Source organism: Bison bison, unplaced genomic scaffold (genome assembly GCF_000754665.1).
Source record: "Bison bison bison isolate TAMUID 2011002044 unplaced genomic scaffold, Bison_UMD1.0 scf7180017864217, whole genome shotgun sequence".
In the NCBI taxonomy this organism is placed as follows: Eukaryota; Metazoa; Chordata; class Mammalia; order Artiodactyla; family Bovidae; genus Bison; species Bison bison.
In genome coordinates, this window is record NW_011494789.1 from 4461680 (window position 1) to 4473092 (window position 11413).

Consider the following 11413-nt stretch of genomic DNA (forward strand, 5'->3'; position numbering starts at 1 on the left):
GAGCCTATGGGCTGGCCTCCTGCTGTTCCGTCACCTCCCCTCCGCCACCACCCTTCCCCTTGGACTGCAGGACAACCACGGCCCTGAGCCCTTCAGGAACGTTCGCTGCCCACTGCCTGGGTGCAAAGGGGAGTGAGGTGGAGGCTTGAGCTCTCCAGGCAGCTGAGGGGAGAGGGCTGGGGGGAATGGGTGGACCCTTGGATCCTGGGGGTGGGCCTAGGGAGTCAGGGGCTACCTGCTTTATGGAAGCCAGAAGCTCTTGGCCGTGGGGGAGAGGTCACGGTAGCTCCCAGAGCCCTGGGACAGTCTTAAAGGTTAAGGTGAGAGGGGACACAGTTCTGGCCTCTGTCCCTTCCCAGCCCTGACCACGCCTCAACTGCAGACCTAGGAAAGCCAAGCCAGAGACCAGGATTGTTCTGTGTCTTCTGCACAGACATGAGTAGGAAGGAGGCCTGCAGGAAGGTGGTGGGGGCAGCAGGCTGAGGAGTGAGGACCATCAACTTCTCTCAGGTGGTGGAGGGCTGGGCAGGCCCCAGGGAGGCCGGGGGCCCCTTCTGCCTCAGCCTCCACCTCACGACCAAATGAAAGCATGGGCTTTGAAGAAAACGTTCGACACTGCTCGAACACCCTGAAATTTTACCAGCTCCAGCTCCAAGCTGTCTCTGGGAAGGAGGAACTCTCCTTTTCCAGAGGCTTGCAGTGCTACTAGGGGCAAGGCCAGGTCACGTCACCTTCCACACTCCCAGAGCTGGGTCTCCACTGGCTGAGGGGTAGTTGAAACAAGGTCTCCAACAAATCCTGTGTCACCCGAGGGGCTGGGGCCTGGGCTGGGGTGGCAAGGACGGGTGGCTCCCTCCCCCAGCTCCCTGCCCCGAGCCGCACTGCGCAGGCTGAGTCACTCAGAATGCTCACTTCTGTGACTAATGACAGCAGCAGCCGCGGGAGGGGGAGGCTGGCGCTGACGAGGCAGTAAACAACCCCTCACCACCCTGCTGCTTGGTTACAGGGCACCCAGAGCTCCCCGCTCGGGCACTTGGAGGTTTTCCTCCTGCGCACAATGCAGGGTGGAGGGGCCGTGCTGGGGGCCTGGGAGCACGGCACAGGAGAGGGAAGGCTAGGGTCTTCTCAAACCACTGCCCCTTGGCCCAGGGAGAAGCCGCTGGAAGCAAGCCTGCATGCACCTCCCAGGGCAGGGCTGCCCCACGCACTCAGCTCTCTGCTTCACTTTCCCTGCACCCCCGGGGTTCTGGTCACTAATATTAATCCTGCTCAGGGCTCCGGATCCCATGATTCCCATGGGTTTTGGGGTTCTCCCAAGATAGGCTGGGAGGGAGAAACCTGGCTTTTCCTCAGTGTCTGCAACTGTGGATGCTGCAAGAATGAGTGTGTCCACTAGAGGGCGCCAGAAACCCAGGCCAGGAGGTGAGGTGTCGGGTTGGAGGCGGACTGGGGACATGCTGAGCCTTTAGCTTTGTTACCTGGTGGGAAATTGGCAGGATGCTGACTACCTGCAGTCACCTTGTTGGGGGAGTAGGGGTAGGCGGCAGGGTGTCCCACATATAGAAAACCTCTTGGTTTTGGCACCTCAACCTTCTCTCTTTTCACAAATGGGGAGACTAACTCCTGCTAACTGCTTGAAGAATGTGGGGCGGAGAAGGAGGGCAGCGGTGACTCTGTCTTTACACCCTTGATGGCAGGAGGCATGGTTCCTAGGGCCACCTCAGTGCACCTCCACCCCAGCCCAGCCCGAGCGAGCCTACCTTTCCACCAAAAGTGGTGCCCCAGAGGGAGTGCTGAGCATGGTTCTCTCCAGGGTTTAGGGACCCTGCCCAGGGCTGCTAAAGGTCAAGACACTCCCTAGTCTTCCACCAAAAGGGCTAATCAGGGAAGGGCAGGGGTGCAGGGTCCTTAGGAAAAGGCCTCTGTTCTTCACCTGAGCCCACCAGGCAAGGTACCTGCCCATCAGAGTGAGGCACTGTAGGTGCGGCCTGGTTTCTTCCTGCCCTTGTGGTTGAGTGGGAGTGGGGAGAACTTGAGGGAAGGACTCATGGACAAGGGGGACTCCGTCCCAAGGCTGGGATTAACCATAGAGCAACGGAGGAACCAAAACAGGAATTCCAGCCAACAACCAGAGGTGCCTGGATTCCTCCCCTCAAGCAGTGCTGGGGAGTTGGGGGAATGGGCGGGGGTGGTGGGAGAAAGTGGCTAAGCCCACTTCAAGTGTGTGGGGTGGGGCTGGGCTGGTCTGAAGCCCACAGCTGCCTCTCCACCAAGGGAAGCAGCGCTGGGCCATCCTCCGGGGCAGGAGGGGTGGCAGCCGCCTCACCTGTGCTCTGATCAAGGACTCAAAGCTGGGCTGGAAGTAGTCCAGTCGGCTGTTGTAGAAGCGCGGCATCTCATCCAGGAGCTGCTTGTTCTTGGCCTCAAAGTCATCCCGCACTGGCCTAAGCTCTTCTCGGGCCTGGGGAGCAACACGCTGGGTGTCACGGCTTACCCAGAACCCTGACTGGGGCAAGATGTGTGTGTGTCGGGGGTCGGGTGGGGTGGTGGAGGGAAGGCGGAGGTGTCAGGACATCTGGTGTCTTAGCCCCTTGGTGAAGGAGGAACTTTCCGTGTCGGACCACACGGCTTCCGGTCCACCCCCAGCATTTCTTCCTGGTACCTGGTGGAGTTTGGCCAGCACCGGTCCCGTCTTCTCCTTCTCCTCGTACTTCTCTACCTTGGCTTGCAGCCTTCTGTAGTCCTGCAAGGCCTGCTCCCGCCGTTTCACTGCCATGTTGAGACTCGGGAACACACTGCCGAACCTGGGAAGACAGGCCTGTTCTTAGAGCTGCAGGCTGGCAGTTCATCGCTCATTCAGAAACACATACTGAGTGTCTACCAAGTACCAGGCTTCATTCTAGATCTTGGGGATCTTACTATGGATGAGACAGATGTGGCCCTGGCTTCAGTGGGGTACATGCTGAGAATATCACCAGGGGGTAAGGTCGGGGGAAGGAAGACAGGGTGAAGGGCCTCTCCATGGCCCCTAGGGAGACTCAGGGGGTCGTGAATGCAAGATGCCAAGGATGTGGCCACTGCCTTTTAGCCCCCACCTTATATGACTCCACACATTTCAGAGTATGGAGGAGCTGAAGACTCCTTGGAGTATTTTTTTTTGACTTGGTACAAAATGATTCAGCTTCTATTAATTAGCATCACGCTTCTGAGAAGAAACAAAAGACAGATGAGCTAGCAGAACCAGGAGAGCTCCCTAGACAATCACGAAGGGACGGGTGGACAGGGCTCAGGAAGCCATTTGAGCAAATGGAGACACACCCCTCACGACTGGGCCTGGATCCAAGGGTGCCCCAGGAGCTGGGCCAAGGGCAGCCACTCCGAGGGCTGGTGTCAGAAAAGCCTGGAGGTCAAGCTTCTGTCCAACATCTTCCTTTAAAAAAGTGCAAGAGCTGAGACCAGAGAGATGACATGAATTGTCTAAGGTCACAGTTAGGTAGTGAGGGTCCAGCAGAGGTCCACTCAAGGGGCCCAGCTCTCCATCTGGCACCTTCCCACCACCTCACACTGCCATCAGGTGCAACCATACCTACTCCCGTATTACTCAGCCATTAAAGAAGAATGAAATGATGCCAGTTGCAGCAAGACTGATGGACCTAGAGATGACGATACTAAGTCAGACAGAGAAAGACGAGTATCATATTGTATTGTTCATACACAGAATCTAAAACACGACACACATGAACAAAACAGAAAGAGATTCGTAGACAAAGAAAACAAATGCAGCTACCAAACGGCGAGACTGTCAGTCACTGAGTCGTGTCTGACTCTGCAACCCCGTGGACTGCAGTTTACCAGGTTTCCGTGTCTTTCACTATCTCCCAGATTTTGTTCAAACTCATGTCCATTGATGAAGGGGAGGCGTAAATTAGGAGTTTGGGATTAGCCAGATACACACTGCTATATATAAAATAGATGAACAAGGATTTACTGCAAAGTAGTCGTTGTTTAGTCACTAAGTTGTGTTGGACTCTTTGCAACCCCACGGACTGACTGTAGCCCGCCAGGCTCCTTTGTCCATGGTATTCTCCAGGCAAGAAGACTGGAGTGGGTGGCTATTTCCTTCTCCAGGGGATCATCTGGACCCAGGGATCAAACCTGCATCTCCTGCATTGGCAGGTGGATTCTTTACCACTGAGCCACCTGGGAAGCCCTTACAGCATAGCATTGGGAACTATATTCGCTATCTTGTAATAACATATAATGGAAAACAATCTGAAAAAGAATGTTTATAAAATACACATATATACACATACACACACACACATATAACTGAATCGAGAATGCCCTGGTGGTCCACTGGTCAGGACTCTATCTGCACTCTCACTGCCAAGGACACAGGTTCAACCCCTGGTTGGGAAACTAAACTCCCACAAGCCACATGGCATAGCCAAAAAATAAAAACAAAAAACAGAATCACTCTGATGTACACCTGAAACTAACATAACCTTGTAAATCAACTATATTCCAATAAAATAACAATCTACTCCTGCCCTTTTCTACCAGTTCCACCAGAAACGCAAGAATCCGCATGTTCTGCTGTTGAAATGGCCAAACTGTCAAACCAAATGTTTGAGAAAAATGACTCAAGGAGCTCTGCCCCACCAGGATAAAGGAACCACAGGGAAACACTCTAGCAGCTGGTCAGAAAGAGCAGCAGCAGAGGCTCTGGTGTGGTTGGCCGCCGTGGGCACAGTCTTTGTGATGAGGGTCCTCTTTGACTAGAAAGGGCAACCCAGTCTTGAGACAAACCCAGGGCACGACCACATCCAGGTAAGGATGCTGCGTTCTCCTCGACTAATGAGCGTGGGAGGAGGCCAGGCAAAGCCGTGAGTGGGTTTTCTGGAACTGGACAGGAAAAGACAGGGTGGGTTGAACACTAAGCCTGAGTAGCTGGTGGAGATGCCACCTCCAACTGAGAAGATGACGGCCCAGCGATTATTCTATGGCTGACAAGCATGAAGAGGGAGGCTCAGAAAATGGAAGTTTGGGCAGGAAAAAGACTCAACAGATCAAGAGTGCAGTGACCTAAGAGTAATGACCACTTCTGCCAGAGAACAGAGGACAGAAACCTGCCTGGAGCATGATGTCCCAAACAAAGCTGTGGACCCAGGCAGTAAACTTGGATGAAACAAACAGGCCACTGAAGAGGATCCTTCTAATTGCCTGGGTGTCTGTAATGGGCTCACTGTGTAGCTGGAGATGCTAATGTGGGCCAGAGCAGCCACCCATCTCAGAATCCTCAGTCATGGACCCCTGTACGCTGTAATCAAACCAATACCCGAAGGACTGCTCTGCCGGGCAGAAGACTCAGGCCTACTTGGTGCTGAGCAAACTGGAGCAGATGGCCACCTCCACGACACATGGTCCCCCAGGTAGGGCTGGACACCTAGGTGGCTGAGACCCTCCAGAGAAGGTGGGACTCATTTCACCTCTTTGGCCTCAGGCAGTGCTACAAGGGGGTCTCAGGTACTGGGGGAGCCCCTCCCCTTCCACCCAAACTGGACATGGACCACCAGCAGCTGCCCTGACTCTCTCATTAGCAACACCCCTGCTTGGCAGCCCCAGTGTTCCTAGCCTCCGCTCCATCTCTCTGGCTGACCGGGAGGTGGTGGGTTGGGGCGGGCACAGAGACAGGACAAGGACCAGGCAGGCAGAGAGCTGCAGACAGTTTCCTCGTCTTTGTCAAGGTGCTGTCGCCTCAGCTCCTGTCCTTAGGAAGGAGGGTGCCATGACACAGAAGCAGCGGGTGCGGGTTGTTGTACAGCTCTGGACGGGCCACCGTCCCATGGTCAGTCAAGCAGTTCTTGCTACTCTGGCCCCAGCAGCACCTGAACCACACACAGCTCATAACTTCTCTTTCCCCGGTGGTCAACCAGGTTGTATCTCCAAGGCCAAGGTCAGATACACTTTGGAAGACTGACTCAACACGGGAACTGGGCTAGCCTACACAGGAAGTGTGTGGAAGATGAGATGGCAAGAGTGAGCATCGACATTTTAGGAATCAGTGAACTAAAATGGACTGGAATGGGTGAATTTAATTCAGATGACCATGACATCTACTACTGTGGGCAAGAAGCCCTTAGAAGAAATGCAGTAGCTCTCATATTCAAGCAAGAGTCTGGAATGCAGTACTTGGGTGCCATCTCAAAAACGACAGAATGATCTCTGTTCTCTTCCAAGGCTAACCATTAAATATCACAGTAATCCAAGTCTATGCCCCAATCACTAATGCTGAAGAAGCTGAAGTTGAACAGTTCTATAATGACCTACAAGACCTTCTAGAACTAACACTAAAAAGAGATGTCCTTTACAGTACAGGGGACTAGAATGCAAAAGTAGGAAGTCAAGAGATACTTGGAGTAACAGGCAAGTTTGGCCAAGTGCAGAGTGAAGCAGGGCAAAGGCTAACAGAGTTTTGCCCAGAGAATGCAATGGCCAGAGCAAACACCCTCTTCCAACAACACAAGAAACGACTCTACACATGGACATCACCAGATGGTCAATACCAAAATCAGATTGATTATATTCTCTGCAGCCAAAGATGGAGCTCTATACAGTCAGCAAAACCAAGACTGGGAGCTAACTTGGCTCACATCATGAACTCCTTATTGCAAAATTCAGACTTAAATTGAAGAAAGAAGGGAAAACCCTAGACAATTCAGGTATGACCTAAATCACACCCATTATGATTATACAGTGGAAGTGACAAATAGATTCAAGGGATTAGATCTGATAGAGCGCCAAAGAACTATGGACAGAGGTTCATGACATTATACAGGAGGCAGTGATCAAGACCATCCCCAAGAAAAAGAAATGCAAAAAGGCAAAATGGTTGTCTGAAGAGCCCTGAGAAAAGAGAAGCTAAAGGCAAAGGAGAAAAGGAAAGATATATCCATCTGAATGCAGACCTCCAAAGAATAGTAAGAGATAAGAAAGCCTTCCTCAGTGATCAATGCAAAGAAATAGAAGAAAACAATAGAATGGGAAAGACTAGAGATCTCATCAAGAAAATTAGAGATACCAAGGGAACATTTCATGCAAAGATGGGTATGGACCTAACAGAAACAAGAAGATATTAAGAAGAGGTGGCAAGAATACACAGAAGAACTGTACAAAAAAGATTTTCATAACCCAGATAATCATGATAATATGATCACTCACCTAGAGCCAGACATCTTGGAATGCAGTCAAGTGGGCTTTAGGAAGCATCACTATGAATAAAGCTAGTGGAGGTGATGGAATCCCAGTTGAGCTATTTCAAATCCTAAAAGACGATCCTGTGAAAGTGCTGCATTCCATATGCCAGCAAATTTGGAAAACTCAGCAGTGGCCACAGGACTGGAAAAGGTCAGTTTTCATTCTAATCCCAAAGAAAGGCAATGCCAAAGAATGCTCAAACTACCACACAATTGCACACATCTCACATGCCAGCAAAGTAATGCTCATAATTCTCCAAGCCAGGCTTCAACAGTACGTGAACTGAGAAATTCCAGATGTTCAAGCTGGGTTTAGAAAAGGCAGAGGAACCAGAGATCAAATTGCCAACATCTGTTGGACCATCGAAAAAACAAGAGAGTTCCAGAAAAACATCTACTTTTGCTTTACTGACTACACCAAAGCCTTTGACTGTGTGGATCACTACAAACTGTGGAAAAATTCTTCAAGAGATGGGAATACCAGACCACCTGACCTGCCCCCTGAGAAATCTGTATGCAGGCCAAGAAGCAACAGTTAGAACCGGACATGGAACAATGGACTGGTGGTTCAAAATTGGGAAAGGAGTATGTCAAGGCTGTATATTGTCACCTGCTTTTTTAACTTATATGCACAGTACATCATGCGAAATGCAGCACATGAAGCACAAGCTGGAATCAAGATTTCCGGGAGAAACATCAATAACCTCAGATATGCAGATGACACCACCCTTATGGCAGAAAGTGAAGAGGAACTAAAGAGCCTCTTGATGAAAGTGAAAGAGGAGAGTGAAAAAGCCGGCTTAAAACTCAACATTCAAAAAAAGAAGAAGATGGCATTTGGTACCATCACCTCAATGCAAATAGAGAAACAATGGAAACAATGATAGACTATTTTCTTGGGCTCCAAAATCACTGCAGATGGTGACTGCAGCCATGAAATTAAAAGGACTTTTGCTCCTTGGAAGAAAAGCTATGACAAACCTAGACAGCATATTAAAAAGCAGAGATATTACTTTGCTGACAAAGGTTCATCTAGTCAAAGTTATGGTTTTTCCAGTAGTCATGTATGGATGTGAGAGTTGGACTATAAAGAAAGCTGAGTGTCAAAGAAATGATCCTTCTGAATTGTGATGCTGAAGAAGACTCTTGAGAGTCCCTTGGACTGCAAGGAGATCCAACCAGTTAATCCTAAAGGAAATCAACCCTGAATATTCATTGGAAGGACTGATGCTGAAGCTGAAGCTGCAATACTTTGGCCACCTGATACGAATAACTGACTCACTGGAAAAGACCCAGACGCTGCGAAAGACTGAAGGTGGGAGGAGAAGGGGATGACAGAGGATGAGATGGTTGGATGGCATCACTGACTCAATGGACTTGAGTTTGAGCAAGCTCTGGGAGTCGGTGATAGACAGGGAAGCCTGGCGTGCTGCAGTCCATGGGGCTGCAAAGAGTTGGATGCAACTGAGTGACTAAACTGAAGTGAACACAGGAAGTAGGAATCCAACCCTAGGTTGGACAGGTCCTGAGCTGAGGCAGGGAGGAATGGATCCAGGGCAGATTTCCAGGCAACCTCAGGGGATGAGTGTGCTCACAGGAGGCTACCTTCAGCCTTGTGGGAGCGAGACCACTTGTCCTCTGGAGGGGAGCAGCAGCAGCTCTGTGAGACCCCCCAGGAAAACGGTCTCTTCACCACACTAACTCCTGTCTCCCATCAGAGCACTCCACAGTCAAACCAGAGGCCGAGGGGGGCTGCTCCACTCACTCCGTTTGCCACCGAGGATCATGAACCACTTACTACCTGGGTGGCTTTGGGCCCTGGACTTCAGGACCCCCTAGGGGTGGGGTCATGCCCTTCCCATACGCAAGCAGGGAAACTGAGGTGGGGCAGGGGGGGTCAGCCAGTGTAATCTGAATCCCTGGCTCTGGTCACTGCCTCACGGAAGCCCCACCTCCTCGTTTTCTCCTCAGAAGTTACAGAACTCTGCCAGCTCCATGTATTAGAGAGTATAAACACCACAGTGCTGACCCCGCTCTCCTTGTCTGGGGTGTGTAAGTGCCGCCTCTACCTTCACGTCGGGGCAGGGACGTGGGAGGGAGGTTAGGACAAGCACAGGCTGGGCCCCAGGGCCTGGGCCCCTTCCAGACATGGCTCTGGGACCCTACAGGGCACCTTCGGAATTGACCTGACAAGGACAAGTGGCCCAGCTCTCCCTAGGGACCAAGTCTGCACTGTGACTGGGTGGCCATGAAGAAGCAAGGCTGAGGGCTCAGAACATCTCTGCCCAGTGCCGGGGGTCCCCCAAAAATTACTGGTGAGGGGGACATGGGGTCCCTGGGCCAGGACCCCAGGAGGGTCTCTGCCCTCCATGCACAGAGTGACTCCAGCCCATGACAGCTCCTTCAGGGAGGTGATGATGGGCTTGGTCATTTCAAGAGTTTAGCCCTGCTCCCCTTCCACAGACAGGAGACAAGCCTGGCCTGTGCACGGCTCTTCCCGCTCCACTGCACTGCCCCGCCTTGGCAGTTGTCACTCTGGACCATTTTTTTGGAATGCCGCATGGCTTCCTCACTACATCCCAAGCTCCTAAAGACTGAATCACATCTACCCACGGAGAAGCAAGAGCAAGGCTGGGCCTACCCCGAGCGCTTGCTGAAGCTCTGTCCATTTCTTGCCCATCCTGAGTGGGGAACAGCAAATGTCTCCCGGGTGAAGAGGCAGCGGGAGGCAGAGGGAAGGGAGGCTGGCGGGGAGGTGGGCGGGGAGCAGCCGGCCCTGGTGGGGAATGCCTGCCATTCCTCAATCTGTGCCCACACAGCCGGGATCTTCCACCCACCAGGAAAGGGAAATTGAAAGCATCCCCATCCGACCATGTGAACACGGCCCAGAGACTGGGATTAGAGGCCGAGCCCCCCAGGGGAGGCCGGGGGCGGTGGGGAGGCCATGTGGCAATGTTCCTCATCAGAGGACAGGAAAGCTGCAGTTTCCTGTTTCCGGTGCTGGGGTCCCTGGGAGCTTCTCGCCTGGCAAGAGGCGGCAACAGGCAGCGCCGGGTTTACCCGGTTGGAGGGGATCGCATGTCGGCCACGGGATGCATAGAAGCCAGGCAGGCAGGCAGGCCGGCCAGGGGGCTCAGGCAGAGGTCAGCGGATCTGCTGCGGAGATAGTGGCCGCCCCCTCGGCCGGCCACTCACCCACCTTCCTGGCAGGTGGTGGGCTGCTGGGGTGGTGGGAAGCAGCCGGGATCTCTCTCCAGTTGGCTTTAGAAGCCAGGCATCAAATTTCAAGGCCGCCTCGTTGGTGGTGAAATTGAGGCGGGAGTCAGTCCCCCAGTTCTCCAGGCTGGTGTCCCCTGCCTCACCCTGCCAGCCTGGGTGTCCATAGCAGCCTCCGTGATAGCCCCTGGGACCCCCGTGGGCAGGGTGTGCTTGGCCCGAGGTCCTTCCCACCCAGCTCTGAACCCTCACACCTGGAGACTGACTCAGAGAGCCATCAGCAGTGCAGCTCTGATACCTCCCTCCTGAACTGCTGGCCCCTCCAGCACCCAGCTCCTTGGGTGACTCTGCCACCTAGGCATGGGCAGGGGCTGGGGGCAGGGGCCCAGGGCAGGAGTGGGGAGAAATCCCTACAGGCCAAGGTCCGTCTCCCTGCGTGGCTGAGCCTCTAGACGGCCTGGCTTAGAAGGAGCTCTCCCTAATCCCACCCCTTGGACCCGAACAGGGAACAAGAGCTCAACAACCCCAACGCCAGGGGCTGGAGGATCAAAAACCTGCCCTCTTCATCTCCCTCCGGGCCCTGATCCAGGCCTAATGGTAATTAGCGCAGCCTCATTACCCAGCCCTGGTGAGGCAACGGCCAGGGACCACCACGGAAGAGGTAATAAAGAGCAGCTGCTGGGCTGGCGCGGGAGCCTTTCTAGGTCAGAGCTGGGCTGGGAGAGGCCAGGGAGGAAGATGAAGTGATTCGGGAGCTTCAAGGCAATGTTCCTGCCTGTCCTCCCCACCGCTGTCCCACCCCCCCACCTCAGGGGACCCAGGGAATAGGCCTGTCTGATCACTGACCAGAGCCTGCCAGACTGAAGTTGAGCCTCACACAAGAATTTCTGACCCTGACAGGTCACGAGTTGGGGGACCTTCCCAGGCGGCTGTGCCCCTCC

At 53.2% G+C, this 11413-nt stretch overlaps 1 protein-coding gene across 2 annotated transcripts in view; it reads right to left on the minus strand.

The window, feature by feature from the left end:
• Positions 1-11413, minus strand: part of BIN3 (bridging integrator 3) — a 50945-nt gene that overhangs the window by 1002 nt on the left and 38530 nt on the right. For both annotated transcript variants that reach the window (XM_010845481.1, XM_010845482.1), the window contains 2 exons: positions 2663-2804; positions 2327-2461 (listed from right to left, as the gene is read on the minus strand). In XM_010845481.1, coding sequence (XP_010843783.1) covers positions 2327-2461; positions 2663-2804 — 277 coding nt within the window. The remainder of the gene's footprint in view (positions 1-2326; positions 2462-2662; positions 2805-11413) is intronic.